The 19,729-nt window shown below is 36.3% G+C and overlaps 2 protein-coding genes across 2 annotated transcripts; both read right to left on the bottom strand.

Annotated features, from left to right (window-relative positions):
- Positions 1–2,563: 2,563 nt before the first annotated feature.
- On the bottom strand, positions 2,564–4,635 carry LOC127958977 (40S ribosomal protein S26). The gene is made up of 4 exons (XM_052557972.1): positions 4,485–4,635; positions 3,036–3,213; positions 2,796–2,926; positions 2,564–2,663 (listed from the first exon to the last, which is right to left on the bottom strand). The coding sequence occupies exons 1-4, from the start codon at positions 4,485–4,487 to the stop codon at positions 2,628–2,630; spliced, it is 348 nt and encodes a 115-aa protein (XP_052413932.1). The 5' UTR covers positions 4,488–4,635; the 3' UTR covers positions 2,564–2,627.
- Positions 4,636–5,048: 413 nt separating this feature from the next.
- On the bottom strand, positions 5,049–19,487 carry LOC127959220 (serine/threonine-protein phosphatase 4 regulatory subunit 1). The gene is made up of 20 exons (XM_052558252.1): positions 19,245–19,487; positions 18,390–18,434; positions 18,021–18,150; positions 17,377–17,483; positions 17,152–17,294; positions 15,760–15,906; positions 15,392–15,499; positions 14,073–14,138; positions 13,703–13,861; positions 13,359–13,483; positions 12,355–12,836; positions 12,051–12,268; positions 11,282–11,365; positions 10,817–11,002; positions 10,440–10,601; positions 8,992–9,092; positions 8,787–8,907; positions 8,451–8,585; positions 8,039–8,180; positions 5,049–7,498 (listed from the first exon to the last, which is right to left on the bottom strand). Exons 1-20 carry the CDS (start codon positions 19,249–19,251, stop codon positions 7,353–7,355), a joined length of 2,814 nt encoding a protein of 937 aa, XP_052414212.1. The 5' UTR covers positions 19,252–19,487; the 3' UTR covers positions 5,049–7,352.
- Between the last annotated feature and the right edge of the window lie 242 nt (positions 19,488–19,729).

The following is a 19,729-nucleotide window of genomic DNA, read 5'->3' as shown; positions in this document are numbered from 1 at the left end:
TGGCCACTATTTGTTCCTCGTTTATGGCGTGCTCTCAGTGCTGTGAGCTGTCTATGGCCGTGAGTCAGTCATTTATGATTTTAGGGATTTGTACCTCTATGAAGGCGTTTTCCGTTACAAAAAGAGGAATACAATTTATGCCATACTTGATTGAACTAAATATGAATTTTCTTGACAAGTGTGGTTCATTAACCATCTCTCTTTTTTCAATTTAAATGTTTTAAGCTACACATTCAACAACACCTCTTATAACTTAGCGAACTAAATCTGAAAAAAAAGTCAATATGAAAATAAAAAAAGTTAAACTTCTATGATTTTGTCTTTTGTCACTAATGGCCTTAACCCTTGTTAAGTTTTATTAATTGCATCCCTTTCTAGTAGAGGCAAATATGAAAGGAATGAGGGATGACATATCTCCATATGCTGATGTAAAGAACCCTTTCTTTGTATACAAGGCCAGCAATCTCTTGTAATGACATGACATCATAGCCAAATAAAAGAATAGTACCTATTTAGTAAGTAAAACAAACAGTTCCTGACATGACCACATTAAAAGAATACAAAATGAATAGACATAGAAGCTTTTTATTTACAGTAACAAAAGCTCACGATGGGAAACACAAACACTGACTCAGAATATTAAACAGATTTCACAATTGTACAGGTAATCTTTTATATTTTACTGAAAGGGTCCAAGATTCAGTTTCAGCTCCATCTTGATGTAGAAAGCAGTGGAACTCTGATCAAGGAAAACCAATGTGAATTTGAGAAACGTCTACAGTTCGATTAGCTCTTCATCCTTCTCTTGTGTGAAGAGGTAGGACAGGGTTTCCAGAATGAACTCCAGGGTTTTCCTCCAGTTGGTCACATACCAGATCTTATACAGGAATTCTCCGAAAAGCACCAGCAAAAAGAGTACCATGAAACTCAGGAAGATGCGATCGATGTGGTAGAGCACCCTCTCTTTGAATGTGCGTTGCTCCCATGGCAGTGAGGCCCGAGCCTCACTGTATTGGCCGAAATGGAGGAAGGCTTCCTCATCACTGTTTATCTCCTGTGCCTCCATCTCCTGCTGCTCCACAGCTCCGTCACCTTCTGCCATCCTGCTTAAAGCTCCCCAAAAGTCAGGCCTTTGGAAATTGCTTCTGTAATGATGTTTCCAATTTGTGGAGACAGGCCTCTTCCTGGCGCGTTCTCTTTTGTTGGTCTTCCCTGGGCGCAGCTGAAGAATAAAGCCTCAAGTAATTGAATTGGCAGCAGCTTGATTAGTTCTCAGTCTCTTTTAATACCTGAAGTTTGAGAAAATACAAAGGATGCCTTATTAAAGGAAACTAATTAATTATCTGTAGCCATTTTAATTGAGTTGGTTCATTTCCATTGTCCTCGTCAAGGCTGCTGTGCGTATCTGACTGAATAAGGCAGATGATTATGAACTCACACCTCACTAAGGAGATCACTGGGTCTTAGTGACGCTCAGCACTTTTCAAAATCCTACAGGAACAGATGGCAAATAAGTACAATAGTGCTACACGATGCTGACAAAAAGGCATCGTTGAAATACTGGTCCATTAGAAACTTTCAACTGTTATTTATTCTGTAATTTGACTTATTTTAACTGTATTTGAGAGAAGTTAATGTAAGTAACACTGGACTTTAAGTGTTACTTTTCCACCTGAGAGTGACTAAAGGAGTTTGGATGCAATTATGTGCATTTACAAGTGCACAAATATTTATAGAACAAATGGGTGTATTACTTATTATATGCAGAAAATCTCAAAGTCACAATCTTCAGATTATGACATACTGTGATTGTTCTAACAAAGTTAGAGCTGCAGTTGTACAATCCTGAATTTAGCACACCCGAGTTCATATAAACATAAAGCAAGTTACCTTATGCGTATAGTTTTAAGATCATAACATGGAGTCTGTCCGGTTCATTATGAGTAATATAAACTAGCAACAAGCTGAATGGATGACATTTATTCAGATGAGCAGTTATTTAAAATATGAATGTTATTTCATTGAAGTATCTTAAAACATCACATAATTAACTTATTTTTAATATTTTCAGTACATAATATTACATTTAAGATTTGTTTAATATAATTAGAATGTAGCCATTACTTAACACTTTTGCTTTTATTATTCCTAACCGCTAAAATAATTAAGACCTTATAAGGGAAATATTAACTAAAATAAATTAAGTATTAAAGCAGCTGTATTATTTCTTTAAAATATTTATAGTTGAAAAATAATGGTTTAATAATGTTCTAATAAGTGTTCTAAAAAATACAAACAGGGTTGTAAAACTGACTGCTAAAATTAGTTCAATTAATATTATGACCATCTCAAAACCACAATTTGTTATGTAAAATAAAACTGGGTTGTATGTTTATCTATTATAACAACAGAAAATTCTAAATAAGTTTAATCATTGATTATAAAATAAAAAGTGAAGGATTTAGAATTAAAGTGGACAGAGCTCCAAAATCAAACTACACAGAAGTAACAAATGCACTCAAACCATCATGCAGCAACAATCAAAATAATGAAACATCAGGACCTGTTTTAGATGTTTTTTTTATTTGTCTGCATTAAAATGCATAGAATGTGATGGCTGATTTGCTTCACATGGGCTTTGCAGGAGCTCTTGGTGGAGCACCCTGCAGGAGAAAGGAAAACGGAAATGCTGAGATGCACATTAAACACCAAGCAACAAAACACAATGCATGCACTTTAACCCTACTAATAAATATTCAGTAACTTTCAGCCAAACAGAGTTTGATTGTACTTACACCAGGCCTGAAGCGGGGAGGTGGTGTTCGGTCCTTGCGGGCCTCCCGGGATCTGTTTCTCACCACCTTGCTGTGGATGGCACAGCTAACACAGTAATGCAGCTTCACGTACAGCTTGGGCAATACGTATGCTACACAGGAGAAGGAACAGGTATATATATATATAAAAAAATTGAAATTACACAAAACAGCACACATGAGGACTTTAACAATGTTTTGGTAGTTAAAGCAGTCACTTACAGTCAAACACACTAGCTTCTGAGATGTCCCTCACAGCGGCCGCCTCCACAATGTTCCTGATGACAAACTTCTTGATGGCCTTATCCTTGGGAACACAGCGGGCACAGTTGGTGCAGCGGATGGGCTGGACATGACCACGGCCCTTCTTTGCGCGTCCGTTGTTCCTTCTCTTCTTAGTCTGTCAATTAAAAATGGAAATATTGAATCATTAGGTGTATAGATTCAATTCAACATACTACAGCTGCCAGCATTTGCACAATGAATCTAAATGTTCCAGTTGTTCACAACAATGTAAACATTCCATAATATAAACGTAGTTTTTACACAAACCTATTCTAGGAGAACCATTTCTTGCTTATGCTAAAATTAAATAACTTATTAATTTGAATTCATCAGAAATTCACATTTTTCAGTTTTCCAAAGATTTTTAAATTTAGATGGAAAACTATTAAAAAATTTAATATGAGCTCTGTATGCAGTTTGCATAATAATAATTCAGAAGTCTTAAAAAGCTTTATGGCCAAGTATGTTTGCACTTTGCACATACAAGGAATTTGTTTTGATGTCTCAAGCGTCCAGTAGAGACGACAGAAACAGAGACAATGACACAGATAATAAAAAATATATAAATTATCATAAATAAATAACGAAAATATTAATACATTGAAAATAGAATACATTTTATGTATGTATTTTTCCTTTACTATAGAAACCACTTTCAAATCTCAATTTAAATGTTAATTTTATTTTATTTTCAATGTAAATAAACAACCAGTCAGTAAATAAAAATAAAATAAAATGTAGAAAGTTTTAATTTCCAGGATTTTCATTACTGGCATGACATTTCATTTTATTTATTATTATTTTATTCAATTTTAGACATTTGAAAATTGGGTTTTCCCAGGTCTTCAATTACCATAGGTACTAACGTTACGTATAGATTTTTATTACATTTCCAAAGAACAGACACATAAATATTGGGTTTTTGAACCAATCAAATTAAATTACTGCCAAAAGTACTAAAACAATCGCCGTGTCAATCAACTATTGCGTGTATACTACACTAAAAAAATCTAATTATATCTTCTTGTCAGCTCAGTTTACACTCGAGCATTATGACAATAACTTATACGCTAGATAACGACTATAACACAACCATTATCAGTACGCTGAAGAAAAAATGAAGACAAGCATAGAATGGAAATGTTTTATTTCATATAAACAGAGCAGGCAGCCTGTCCATGCCGCGTGTTACAGCACATGCTAGCCACCTTCGCAAACGTCTTACTAAAAAAGCGGTTTAATAACCCGATACAGAGGACAACCTTTGTATAAAATCAAATACGTTACTAACTATACTTTGCTATCACACCGTTTTCTTCAGTGTATAAAAGAGATTTCGTACACTGAAACATATTCACGCATCAATCGCGAAGGCTCGCGACTCACCATCTTGAGCGGGAGGCAGGAAAAAGGACCGGAAAAGGCGAACCGGAGGTAAAATGTCTCTCTGCTACACAACAAAAGTCTTTTGAACGGGAAAATACTGCTTTAATGCGATGCAAACGTATATATAAACGTTTAATATAGGTATTCAATATACATTTATAATTTAAGTACATATGTCACTACATGATTATGGGGCTAGTTTAGTCATAATAGGGAACTAGTTTACTGCGGAAGGATATCGGAGCTAATGGCGAAGGCAGCGTAAAAGTCATGTAATAAATATTATAAACGACAAAGACTAAACTTCATTAATAATGTTTTTTTCTCTCTCTCTCTCTTAAATGTATAAAACAACATTTCATTAAGTTATATGTAATAAGTAAAAACTTTTGAAAACATGTTTACAATAAGTCCAAATGTACAGCAAATTTTAACTGTACTTTAAATATTACAATAATGAAAGAATGCTCTTAATTTCTTAATATGTAAAGTGCAAAAGAATACGTTGATTTGGTGATTTCTAGCTGAACTGTCTACAGAATAAAAAGCACAATTGAGAAATGATTTCAAATGTATATTATTTTAATTAATGAATACTAAAAATAACAATACATAAAATGTATTTAAAGCAGATGTACAGAAAATTACAAAGGTTGTAACCTGAAAGGTTAGGATATAAAATCTTTGAACATGATACATTGAGAAGATTAAAAGGGGGCAAAAAAATCGAATCAGATGCTTGTATCATAATATTGTAACATTACTGGAAATCTACTGGATCGGTACATGTGCACAGTTTGAAGTGGTTTAGTTGACACATCAGTGATGTCAGTGCCTCAGTAAATCACACAGGAGAATTTATTGGGGAAAATATAACAATCTAACAAAATATATATATACTTTCAACATGGTCCATACGGGATTGAAAACAAAAAGGACAAACAGCCACACACAGATGCATGCAGACACACAAACACACATGGGAACACAGAGAAAACAACTTCTCCCGCTATATAATTCCAAACCAAATATCGCCATAGGAAAAAAGACTGGCCTTGACTCCTGTAGATATCATCAATAAAATCATATTATAAATTTGTTTACAGGCTGTAGTTCAATTTTTTTAACCATTCCATATAAACAATCCATAAACATATTCCATATACACATCTTTGAGAATAAATGCAACGGATCCGAGCACCACTTGAGTTTGGTCAAGAAAGTTGCCTTATTTTGAAAATCTGAACCACTGATTTATCATGATTCCCCCATTCCAACAGATTTATTTATTAATTATTATACTGTATAAAACAAGGACCTGCAATTCTCTATCCATTGAACCCTTAATAGTAAAGTGCTCTTGGCAAAGTTTGCCTTTACATGCTGATGTGTGTCCAGTCCTCCTAATTTAAATATATAAACCATAAAAACAGGCATACTGATAACCGATCAGCAGCTAGACGTGAGTTAACTGATACCAAGAGCAGCACAACCATGCTTTGTAAAAACGAATGGTCGGTCAAATCAACTTCAAGCACAAAATAGCTTATAAATAGCAAATTTGTGCGTGCTTTGATTAACTAGTGCAAATCTGACTAAACCGTGTCAGAAGTGTGGCGTTTTCCACAGACAACCAAACAGCGCTCTCTGCAGGTCAGGCCCTCTTTGCTCTGAATTAACCAATCAAGATTTCATTAATGTTTTAATGTTAATTTCGTCGGACAAGAGGATTTTCAATCTAAATGTCATCTAGTGGCTGTAAAGTTTGCTTGAAAAGCAACTCCTGACACCACTCTAAAATACTGGCCCCTTATATTTATAAAACGGTGAGGAAAAAAACCAATCTCCACCAATCAGGGAAGACGAGGAGGTTATGTACAACTAGACCACACTCAAAACACGCAGAAAAAACATGTACATTAAAACAAAGCGAATTCTTGTGAGCTACAAAAGGTTAGAGCAAAAAGAGAGGGAGGTCTTCAGCTCCTGAGCTGCAAAAATTCGCTCATTTGCCATTTTTAAACACCGTTTCCTGCAACGATCTGGGTGGATCCTGAGGGACAGGTAAATGAGAGATTGGTAAATGCAGCAAAAGTTCTGCAGCATCACTTGGGCTCAGCTTGAAAGCATTTTGTGGCATTGCAGCTTTAAAAAAAAAAAAATCTGAATATCAGGTCTCCCTGAGTTAGTAGCACTTCACTGTGTCAGTCTGCTTATGCATTCTTAGTCCTTTTTGTTTCAAGAAATCCACAAGAAAAGGAAATGGAGAAAAAGTAGCTTTGGAGGGGCAGCTGGTAGCATCTCAAAGGTCTGATGAAGAGGAAGATGCATCTTGTGTCTCCAAATACTTTCTGCTGCCGCGAAGGTGCAAAAAAAAAAACAATCTTGCACCGTTCAGAGAGGTGAGATGGTTATTCTGTGTTTGAAAGTGTGTGTGTGTTTGGGTGGTAAAACCGAGGCTGTGTAAGGGAGAGGTTGAGTGGTCCTTGACTTTGTAATTGTAATTTGTAATTGCTTGACAAGGCAATCTCACAATTTAATAATCTAAATGGTAAAAACCACTGTGGAAGATCAAATTTGCAAGGCTATATTAGTCGTATTACCATAAATACGCACACATTTGCATATTTTAAGGATCCAATTTAAGATTTAGCTAGCTACATCAGTAGAAACGTTTTACAAATGAGCCGTTTTGTGTATACATGCATACTATATGAATGCACTGTCAAATGTGGAGCGTATCAGGAGAGCATAAGGATACACTGTGTGTGTGAAGGTCTTTGTCAGTAGTTCCTATTTGTAAACACTTCGATTCGTTTAGTGTTGTTCCTGCTGGTGCTTGTTCTTGTGTGCGGGCAGTACATGGTGCTAAATTAACGCTGCTGTGTCCATGACGTTTCTGTTGGGATCCAGTGTGGCGAAGAACCGCACGTCCCTGTCCTTGTCCATCCTTAGCTCAGACAGAGCCTCTTCCAGCTCATCCGAGTAAGCGCTGCCTGGGTCCTTGAAGTATGCTGAATCAGAGCACAGACAGACATTAGTAAAAGTGACTAAAAGTGACAGTGTGATTTAAGTTAAGTTAAATGGTCACTAGCCTACACTAAAGTTAAAACAAAAGAACTACAAGAACTTCAGATAAAAGAAGAAACAATATGCTAAAAATATAATAAAAATACAAAAACTGACCTAAAAATAAAATTAAATTAAATTGAACAATATAAAAAAATTAAATAGAAGAAACAACGATAAAAACAAAACTAAAAATACAAAATGCAATAAATGCAATGAATCAAAAAACACACACACACAAAATAATTGTAAATGACCTTTACTTTAAGTGCAACTACACTTGAAAATTTGCACTTTGGACACTCTAGAAAGCATTTCACTGGACAAAGATAAGTACACATCCTGTGCAGGAAACTACTTGTAAATATAGCCCATTAATTTAATTTAAGCCCTTGGAGGGCCTAATGACGGAGTGGATGCATGCATAACATCCTGTAATGCAGTCATCTTCTAACTTGTCTTTATAATGTGTTAGTGTGCCTTACGTTTTTCCAACACACTCTGCCGTAACGCCTTGGCCACCAGCACACGTACGTTGGGTACAGGATCTGATGAGAGGCTGAGCAGACTGGGTAGAAGGTGCTGTGCAAACTGGTCTATGGGCATACAGTCCTCCTCCACAATGGCCTATGTGAAAACATAAGAAACGAATGAATCACTCTCACATATTGTTAGATATAACATGATGGATTTAACAACCAAGAGTCCACAGTGTCAGACTTTGATTCTTTTTTGAAAATGCTGCATATTGCACAAAACAAAACAAATATAAGCAAACAAATGTTTGCTTCAACTTGACTGGTTAAAGTTATTTGAAAAACAGTTTGTTATTCTGATATCATCTATTTCAGAATTAGTAATCCCACAGTGCCTTGAAAAAGATTATGTAAATTTTACCTGGCAAATGAATGCAAATGCCTGACGTCCGACCCATTTGGGACAGTGGCAAAATCTCATAATGAGCTCATTAATGAAATTCAGACCTAGATCATGAGCTTCACAGGCATACAACTTCTGCAGGATCTCCACCACCTACACACATTCACAAGACAAAACTTGTCACTAAACGCAGGTCTGGATGGTAATACTAGGTGTAAACAGCCTATGAGCCAAGATTAAAACTGTCCAGTGGAGTTACTAAAAGCAGAAAACAAACTCAAACAATACAGCTAGTGAAAGGTATTGTAATGTTGTTGCTATTTCTGGCAACAAGCTGAAGGCCACATGACTCACCAGTTTATAGGAGATCCATCGCACTTCTGACACTTTGTCAGAGCAAAGGTTAAGTGCGATCTGTCTGAGGTAGTCATACACATCGCTGTGGCTGTACAACTCAATGATCAGGATGAGCTGCCTGAAACACAGACACAGACAAATGCCACCAGAGTGAGATCACACTTGAGAGCTACAAAAGCTACATTGTCAATGAAGCACTTACTCAGCTAGCTCATAGCGGAATCTCCAATTTCGGCTGTTGTCCGTCACCATGAACTCCTGCAGCTGATACAGATACTCCCGACGCTTATCGGCATGAAGAAGCTACAAAAGACGACACAGAAAGATCTGTTAGAGCAAGTGTTGTTGAGGCCATTTTTAACTAAAACAAAATTAATACAAAAAAAATTTGTAATTGAAATAGAAATGAAATATAAATATTAGATGAGAAATGTTGCATCGGCAGCTAACTGAAATAAATAAGGTTAAGATGAAAGAATTATTAAAAAAGAAAAATGAATAAAAATGACAAAGGCCCATTACAAAATTATTTAAAGCCGCGGTCCGTAATTTTTGCCTCTTTGTCAAAATCTCTGTTTGATAACCCCCAATTGCAGCTGTTTGTAGAATTATCTTCATCGTGTGGGTTGTGCGCCGACACAGCTTCGGTGCAGATGAATTTAATGTTTTGAAAAGTATGTGTGTGGATATTTACTGTACTTCACAATCACAGATTCTAGCCTATGTCTTGGAATTTATGACCAAAATAAGCATTTTCACCGTATATTGACATCTGAACAAGCAAGTAACAAGTCTGCCACGTTTGTTCTGACCAACCAAGGAAAAAAGCATTACTATAAATTGGTGATTAAACTACATTGGTGATTAAATCTAACGATCGATTAGCTCATATCACATCAAACCATGTAAATTATTATTGTTATTCTTTACTCTCAAATTATTAATGTTAACAACATCAGCATTGCCTATAGTGTGTATTAGCGTGTAGATTAAAATTTCTGTACAGCCTAATCTCTAATTGTCATACCTCTCAAATTTCATATAATAAAATTATTTTAACCCAAAAACCAAATTATGCTCCCTTCAAACTGGTTGTCTTTAAAATACAAATATTGTGTAATCCCAGGCTATCTGTAATCAGAAACTGGAATATAATTTAATTTCCTTCACACATTTCATCTTTTCTGGATTACAATCCGCCATCAAAATAATACATTTATTTACACTAGCTGATGTGAGAAAAGGCTAGAAACGATCCGCCACCTGCAGGATCCTCACATGCGACAGCCTACTAGCTGTGACAGCTTCTTTATGTTTACAGAAGTGACGTAATGACGCAGCAGCATGCTTGAATATCCAGCAAAAACCAACCCGTACCACTCAAACGAGAAAACATTATTATAAGATAACCTGTGAATCAGGCTAAAGTACGGCAATTGGCTGGTTATGTATTTGCTCAAATATTTATTTAGTATCATTTTTAACCCCCAAAAAAGTTACAGACTGCAGCTTTAAACTAAAATAAAATAAATAAAATAAATAAATTATATATCTAAAATAAATAAATAATAGTATATAAAAAAAAATGGGACAGCCATGACTTTATAAAAAAAACTATTAAACATTTATAAAAAAAAATCATATTTTCACCTTCAAGAAATCATACAGGTGTTTGAGGACTCCTATCCGCACCTCATCGAGATCTTTGAGGAAGCCGTTAAATATGGGCACCAGGTCAGCTGCAGTCAGCTGATCTCCCAGAATCACTGCCAACTCGTGGATAGAGAACGCCAGCGTCCGCCGCACCTTCCACTGTAACATTCAATAGCATTTCATTTAACAACTAGATAAACTTCACAAAATAAAGACAAACAATAACAAACTAGAATGATATGGTACAGAGAAAATATTGTTTCATTAACAACTATAAAGTAAAGTGTTACAGTACTGTACTTACATTTGACACAGAGTTTTGTTAGACCTTTCCAACAAATAAAATCAGCATATAGACTGAGAGGATGTTTTACCTGTACGTCTGTAGCAAGGGTCTCATATGTGTCTTTGAGGCAGTGCCAGTTCTGTCTGCCCAGAGTTAGGGCAACACCTGGCAAGCTGAATGCACAGTGTTTGGCGATCTCAGTGTCTACGGTCTGAGCTCGAGCGGGGTCTGTCATGGACAGATACTGATCCAGCAACTGCTGTGGAATTACATTCTGAGAAAGAATGATTGTTAGGAAACATCATAGATTTAATAAACTACTGTGAACAGTCTGAAATAGTATGTTATTTATAAAGGAGTTTCTTTGAACATTTAATGTGCTATTGTCATGAATAAATCATTAATGACTTCAAATAACACCTTAAGGATTGTTGTTTGTGCAACTACCTCAATATCAAGGCCAGTGGAAAGCTTGCAGATTTTTATGTTAAGAAATGCAAAGATTTTTTTAATTCTGCTTTAGTCACTGTATATATCCAGAGCAGCACATTACCTGAAATTTAGACTTCTCCTCTTCACACATTTTAGCTGTGTCTGAATCTTTGTCCTCCTCCACATTTTCTATTAGGACTGACTCCTGTGTGCACACACATAACTGCATATATAATGAACTTTCTACTGTAGAGTTACTGTGCCAGCACTTCCTTCTAATGACATTTGCATAAACAGATTTACATAAAAATGCAGATGGAGAATTGCAAAGGCATGTCAAATAATGGCAGCAGTTTAAAAAAAACATTTAAAGCAACATTATTCTCCCTGCATTATTGTTATAACTTCGTATTAACTGACATAGTATTACACAGAATATTTTTTCAACAATAATGTAGATTCTTCATTTGGGGGCTTTTCTTAGCAAATACTTCTATGGAATTAATCTGATTAAATATCTATTAATAATAACAATCAAAATACTAATCATCAAGATATTATATTAATACCAAGGAAATTTAAACTATAATCTTAACATTAAAAAAAAGTTTGTTTTTTTTCGTTTGAATTATCAATAAATCGAATGTAGTAATTATTTTTTATTTATAAAATTTTGTACATATTTTATAATATAAAATTTTATTATTATTAGGGCTGTTAAAAGATAAAAACTTTAAATTTAATTACATATACTGACAGTATAATAACAAGCCAAACTTTTTAAACATTGTAAGCATTATTACATTAATTCACTTTTATAAAACATGTAAGAATAGTTAAATTGCTGAAATCACTTTTATAGTTTAGTAACTATAAATTTGTCCTCTCACCTCAGGGCTGTGTTCAGAGTCGTCTACCGGCACTGGTGAACTGGAGGGTAAATCTGAGGTCTCTGCGTCTGTCAGTGAGAGTTCACTCATGGCACTGAGCTCATCAGACGTCGGGGAGCCTGTGGAACCATTATTCTCTGACACAGACTCATCGGCATCTTCTGTCTCACTCTCTAGTTGGGCAGCTTTCAGCGCAGCGGACAACACCTTCACTTGAGCTGCGAGTGGAAAGCACACAGGGAAATAAATAACTATATCCTTATGTGGAAAAGATCTAAAGAACATGGGCTCTTTTTGCAAACACCTTGCACATCAGGATCATCCAGGTGAGGCTGAAGACAGTCCAAAACCTTCTGGATCTGAGAGCTGGTGGCTGGGCCTTGTGAATCTAAACTTGGCACATCTTCTTTCCCCTCACCTTCCGTCTCCCTCATGGTCTCATCTCGTTTCTCTATCACCTCATCTCTTTTCTCTTCTTGTAAGAGTTCCAGCTCTTCAGTGATGTCAGGTAGTGAGGCTCTCCAGAAGTTGAATGAATTGAACATTGTGCACTCGTCCGTCTGCTGGTGGGACAGAGGGGCTGAGTGTTCAGGGTGGCCCAGTCTGATCCCATCTTCTTGGGTTTGGGTAGAGGAACTGCCTTCTGGAGGATGTGATGGTGGACCCGTCAGAACTGGAGTGGATTGTTGCTGCTCTGAATGGGACTGAATGAGACTGTGTGGAGAACCATCGATGGAGGCATTGCGGCTGTTACTGGAGTTGCTGGTGGTCATTTCTTGTCTGTGGCTACAAAGACATTTAAAATATATATATATATATTCATTATAAAGTAGTAACTAACATTTGCAGTTTCCAAGATTTCTTAATGTTTTTGAAAGAAGTCCCTTACATTCACCAAGGCTGCATTTTGTGATGAAAAATACAGTAAAATGGCAATATAATGAAATATTAGTTTTTGTATTTTAATACATTATAAAGTGTAACTTATTCCTGTGATGGAAAAGCTGAATTTTGAGTATCATTACTCCAGCCTTTACTCCATTCTAATATAATGATTTGATTATCAAGAAACATTTCTTATCAATCTAACAATTTCTTTACAATTATCAATTCTTGATTATCAATAATCAATTTGAGGGGGGGTGGGGGGTAGTTTGTATTTTTTTTCCCTAACAAATGCAAACTGTCACTGTCACTTTTGATCACTTGAATCCCTCCTTGATGAACTGACTACAACAACTAGTCAATTACAAACATGCATTTTTGCCCTACGAACCCAGTCACAGGAAAGAAACCATGTGCATTTACCTCCCTGAGCAGATCTTCTGTATCTCACGGAGGGTTCCATCCTCACAGAAATGTAATCCTGTGATTGAAGGGTTGGCAAATGTGGAGATGAAACGACCTAGAGACTGGAACGCAGCCTGGCGTACCTGAAAAAGAAAAGAATATAAGCAGATGTTCCATTCCCTTTAAAAAAAATGATTTAATTTGAAATGTAAAGAGATTTCCTAAAACAGGTGGAAAAACAAAGTCAGATGTTCACTTACTAAACATCAAATAATCACGTTCACTTTCAGAGAGGACAAATTACATGCTGAGTTACGGTACGTTAGAACACAGTGTCAGTGTGTGTGTCTCTTCGCTCTTACCCAGCGTGACTGATCACTAATGAGGTTGATGAACAAGGGGGACAATTTAGTACGCCGCACCTCTGGAGAAGTGCAGTTTGAAACAACCATGAAGCATTCAGCACAGGCTTTCCGAATACCCCACAGACTGTCTGAGCACAGGTCGAAAAACTTGGGCATCTGAGGTGAGGACAAAGAGAGAGTGCTGGTTAACACATTTGCATGTCGTGTCAACCAAAATCTGCACAAAGACACAAACAGACTTTAAGGCTTTATAAGATGAAAGGGGTTTTCTGGGCCTAGCACTCAGATATAATTAAATGCATTCATTCTGGCTGTGACTGCAGTATTGTTCTAAATAAAAGCACAAGAGGAACGCTGCAAGTCTCACCAGAAGTTTCTCTGTGGCTTCCTGGCCAACAATAGAACAGAACTCGCCAAAGTTTGCAGCACAAACCTGACGGTGGGAAAAAAATAGAAGTGTATTAGAAGTTTTAGACATTTGCAATGAGGTCAAATTCAGTCTTCTGTTATGTTGTAAACAGAGGCCTGTTGCAACTCAAGCAACACTGCTTCTTGCCAACCCAGCACGAGTTGCAAAAGTAGATTAACATTCTTCACAACTTCTTCTACACAGTGTACGCCTGAGCTTTATTACTGCGGTTATTTGAATGACAAAACAGTTGCAAACATGTGCATGTACCAGAACACAACTGCACTGTGTCAAGGCTTCTCATTTTTGGAAGCCATTTCTGTCCACTGTGTTCTGTGGATTGTTACTTATTTGTCTCATGATACTGATATAATATAATAATACACAGACTTGACATTTCCATACTTTAGTAATAAGGGAAATACACTAATGTTCAAAAGTTTGGGTCAGCAAGTTAATATGATTTCTGAAGGATCAGCATATTGGAATGATTTCTGAAGAATCTTGTGACACTGAGAATGCTGAAAATGATGCTTCGCAATCACAGGAATAAATGTATTCAAATAGAAAACAGCTAAACACTGTAGTATTTCACAATATTATTGCTTTTACTGTAAGCAAGAGTCTCTCTCTCTTTTTTTTTGAAACATTAATACATTTTACCAACCACAAGCTTTTGAATAGTATTTTATATTTTGATGTCACTATATTAGGAACAAATTAACAAATGTGACCCTGTACCGCTGGGGTATATTTGTAGCAATAGCCAACAATACATTATATCTGTCAAGATTATCTTTTTCTTTTTTTTTTTAAGTAAAGATCATGTTCCAAGAAGATATTTAGTCAATTTCCTACAATAAATATATCAAAACTTAATTTTTAATTAGTACTATGCATTGTCATGGACTTCATTTGGAAAACTTTTTTTTTGTACCCTCTAGATTTTCAAATAGCTGTATCTCGGACAAATTTTGTCCAATCCTAACAAACAATACATCAATGGAAAGCTTATTTATTCAGGTTTTGTATTAATCTCAATTTCAAATTGACCCTTTGGAAAATTAAAAAGTCACCAATTGTCACCTGCAAACAAATTCTTAAGTAACTTCCCTTTTTGAGTCATTTCTGGTGATTATTTTTGTAAGTATAGCATATGACTTTCACAAACAATACAGTTCATCACATCAACTATGACCATGTTCCATAAAGACATGTTCCAAAAAACAGTTCTAAGCTCTTCCACAAATTCTGAAACAGAGAGTATCATTCATTACCTTGCGGACTTGAAATAGTTTGACGTCACTGCAGAGTTCACAAAAGCGCAGCAATAAAAGGTGTTCCACCGTGTCTTTAGTTAACATGGTCACCAGCTTGCACATGATCTGCAACAAAACATTACTCCCCATCAACACAGAGATAAAAACAAGAATGTTCAACACAACCCACAAAACAATTAACACCGTAAGACAGTATCATCCACACAGATAAGCATTCCGTCATAGATGGAACGAAGTTATGACAGGAAGTATAACAAGTTGTTATCTTTTCAGTCCTATGAAAGCTCGTGGCTTACATATTTTTATGATGAGTTTTTTCCACATCCAGCAATCAGCAGCGCATTCTCTTAAACACAAAGACTCACCGCGACTGCTTCGATCTTGTAATCATCGTCACTGCTGGGTTCAGTGAGCTCCAGAATCACAGGGCAGACCTTTCCCTCCATATCTGCCTTACTCATCAGACCCTGTTCAAGTAGCACTAGCAGAGCAGCCTGGCTCGTCTTTCGCACCTACAGGAAAAGCACAGACAAAATTGACTTGGTGGGTTGTCTGAACAGCTCAATTATTAGTTGGTGTAACCCTGAATTAGGCTTCAGGATCAATACAACACCTAATACTGATGATATATATGGAAACCAAACATGAAAGCGACACATTTAACAAACCAATAGGCTAAACAACAAATACTACACAAAATGATCATAAGCTGTGTCCAAATTCAGGGTCCACATCCTTCGGAGGACTCATTTGAAGGATGTTACGTCACAGCGCCGCGACGAAGGCTGTCCAAATTCGTAGGATCCTTCAAACGCGCCCCACATATGCGTCCTCCTTTTCCCCGAATTGGAAGGATGGGTGTGGTGGATCCTTTCGCGTCCTACCTATCCCATAATTCTTTTCGGCAGGACGAAGCGAGCGGTAGCGGAGTGGGGGAGTAGTATTATTTTCAATGTTTTTTTAAAAACTGGCTTTTCAAAAATATATATTTTCAGTGGTTTTCTAGTTAGGCATTTTGTTTTAGCGTTAAGCATTTTTTTTTTTGCATTTGTACGTGTATATGTAAAAACAAAAAACGTTTACTTTCGTAAACTAGCTTCTTCCTTACTGCCTGTGTGAATATCCCCTTAAACACAGCTTATTTGTTAGTGATTGAAGCTGTTTTTAACGCTTCTAAGGACGAAAGAGCAGACAGAAGTGTTTATAAAGCTCCGGGGAGAGAACGATGAGCTCTTCACCCGCGTCTTGCTTAGCGCTGTCACGGTTGCTAGGCGACAGGATATGAGCAACAGGTAAGGGAGGGAACTGAAAGAAGGGTAGGCTGTCCAAATTCACAAACACTGACTTCCGGTTTTTGCGGTCGTCGGAGGACCCCTCCTCCTTCAACCAGGTAGGAAGGATCCTAAGGCGGATGCAGACCCTGAATTTGGACACAGCTATAGTCTTCACTGAAAAACGGAAGCCTAATGATCATGCAAAATAATAGGACCATTACTTAAGCAATCTGATAATTGTTGTGAAACTTACTGTAAATATTACAAAAAAGCTTTTTAGATGGCACCATATTACAGAATAAACGATAAAATGGTTTGAATTTAGAATTGATATATATTGTTATTCATTTATTTGCTAGTGCTAGAAGGTCATTGGCTGACTTGTTTAACCCCTTTAAACTCATCCCTACAAAAATATCTGCCATCATTACCTATTCAGATAAACGATTCAAAGAAGAGGCAGTTTCTAAAAGTATAACTCACCTGGTTATTAGGGTCTGTTAGATACCGGACCACAATGGGTACCAGATACCGTGAGAAGGCTTCGGGGAAATTGGGCCGATTTTCATGAAGGAACATGGCAATGTTTGGTATCTGTTCCATCAGCTCTGCTCGCACTGACGGTTCTGTAACATCACATTACATTCACAATATTACTACAGTTGAGTCATTGTGAACAAGTCAAATACAGTCAAAAGTCATACAAACCTCCATCCTCAGACATTCTGGCAACTGTTTCCATAACGCTGATAAAGTCATTTTCATTATCACTGAACTCCCGGAGCACATCGAGCAATCCACGAGCCACAATTTGCCTGAAAATAAACATCCAATGTATGAAACACACCATAACAGTCCACATCACATGGGCCTTTACAATTTAGATGAACAAAACTATTTGAGAAAAAAAAAAGACCATTTTATCACACAATTTTCCAGATGAATGTTTATAATGCTTCCAGCCGATATATCAGAAATCACCAAAGAAACGTTCAGTCTAAGCCAAGTTCTTCTACAATGACAAGTTTGGCTCCTTACTAAGTATTTCTGGTCCAACATCATATCAGGTTCGCTTTAAGCCATTAAACTTTTTAAATTATATATATAATGTTCCACCACTGTGCCATAAAAAAAGTTATCCTCATATTTTCTGTATCAAATCTCACTTATATTCCAGTGATAGTTACAAGATGGACATATAACATTTTACACTACTCCTAAGAAAACACTGAGTATTGCATTTCAGAAGAAAAAAAAAAAAACAGCCTGAAATCCATCTCACATAACATGTCTGATATTATATTTATATTACATGCCTTTTTATATTACAGACCACACGCTTTACATCTCACCTGTTGAAGACGTTTTCACTGAAAGCATATTTCTCCAGCCGACCCAGAGGGGTGAGATTATCCTGGCCTGCATCCAGGAATGCTGTTATCCGAATCCCATCACACTCTGAACCATAGTCATCGAATCCAACTGCAAGACAGATTCATACGGACATAATGACAGAGTATAAATGAATGTTGAGATTGCTAGTACAATATATTAATTTGTATTTGCATTATTTTTAAGGTCAATCCTCTTACTAATATATATATATACACACACACACACACGACTTTGACATGTTCTTGAGAGGTTTTATATGATTCACCCAGTCACAATGATGAAGACATATCGATATGTAATGGTGTTGAAGATTTCTGTATACTTACAGTCATCTAAATCATCATGACCATCTTCAAAATACAAAGACAGACCTGAGGAAACATAAACCATAAACTGAAGATCAAAGACCTACAAGTGTCTAGTAGATAAACTGACAGGTTCAAGCCATGCTGCAGTGACACATGAAGCTCGGCTGTGACTCACAACTTAGTACTCTACCTTACTTAACACTATTTTTTGGTCTTTTCATTGCAAGAACGTTGAGTGCATGTTCTGTTAGGTAACAGTTAGACTGCTCACTAGGTTTTGACACACAGCCTTGGTATGTATCGAAGTGTTAGCTTTTATCTCACGTATGTCAACTCAGGCTTGTCTACATCACATAACCTGCTTACTAGGCGAAGATGTCTGTCAAACACCTTTTATATTGTATTGTGCAATAACATACAAACATCTCTTGAGTTATGATAATTTAGAAATACATTTTAAAAAGTGACCAGTTGATCAAACGTGTTATCTTGAATCGACCCCGGTCAGGCTGGCTAACAAACTGACAGTCCAGCTCTTGTCAGCTCAGTTATGTTCTCTTCATTATTTACTCAAATGTATTATATAATTTCCATCCTAATGTATTTAATACAACATAAATAATCTTGGTGGCCCAAAGTAGTTCTTTATCACAGTTTGTACTTTTTATAATATCCCAGTTGGTCCTGCTAGCTCCACAACTCGCAACTAGTGTTAATCCACTTAAAAATTCACCAGGCTCATGACCTTTTGTCTAAAATACATCAGAAAATTTGAAAAGGCATTACGCGTCATGAAAGTCTACAATGATAACGAAGCCGATTCTATTTAAAACGCCTCATAAAGCTTTAAATAAATGTACTAAAGCACGTTACCTGCCATCTTGATTTACAGCGGGGCTGTCACTCCACTTCCTCAAAAGATTTCCTGCTCTTATTTCAATCCCGGCATCTATACGAATATCAAATACTTAAAAAACAAACATAAACTCATCGAAACAAAACACTTTTGCGCGCGGAAATATCGCAAATATTCGTTTCGTTCAACCGAACGCTCGATGAGAAAAAATAAGACAATGTCGATCACGTGACTAGTCTAGCGACGTTCGATTCGTGTATGAATTGTTTACGTAGAGTCGGATCTTTTTAGTGAATCAATAGAACCGGTTCAAAAAATGGACTGAATGATTCTTTCATGAAAAGCCACGGTTTAAATGTTTTCATGAGCTGAATCAGGATTGTGACTTTTTAAAAATTAATTCCATTATTCTCTTTGGCAATTCTCTTATTATCATACAGTTTATTAAAAATTAATAATATAACTCATTAATTCAAAATGTAAAAAATTCATTATTTCTTTG

The sequence above is a fragment of the Carassius gibelio genome, chromosome B6 (assembly GCF_023724105.1).
Source record: "Carassius gibelio isolate Cgi1373 ecotype wild population from Czech Republic chromosome B6, carGib1.2-hapl.c, whole genome shotgun sequence".
Classification (NCBI taxonomy): domain Eukaryota; kingdom Metazoa; phylum Chordata; class Actinopteri; order Cypriniformes; family Cyprinidae; genus Carassius; species Carassius gibelio.
Note: the sequence above shows the minus strand (reverse complement) of the source record. Positions and strands in the feature narration are given on the sequence as shown.

What these genes read in the sequence shown, in the direction of transcription:
- LOC127958977 (XM_052557972.1), bottom strand. An exon ending in AGAAGCTAGTGTGTTTGACT is followed by an intron (nt 2,927 to 3,035) that starts GTAAGTGACTGC and finishes TCTCCTGTGTAG; the next exon opens with CATACGTATTGCCCAAGCTG. An exon ending in CTCCCCGCTTCAGGCCTGGT is followed by an intron (nt 2,664 to 2,795) that starts GTAAGTACAATC and finishes TTTCTCCTGCAG; the next exon opens with GGTGCTCCACCAAGAGCTCC.
- LOC127959220 (XM_052558252.1), bottom strand. An exon ending in TTCCGCTATGAGCTAGCTGA is followed by an intron (nt 8,908 to 8,991) that starts GTAAGTGCTTCA and finishes TCTGTGTTTCAG; the next exon opens with GCAGCTCATCCTGATCATTG. An exon ending in CATTTGCATTCATTTGCCAG is followed by an intron (nt 8,181 to 8,450) that starts GTAAAATTTACA and finishes GTTTTCACATAG; the next exon opens with GCCATTGTGGAGGAGGACTG.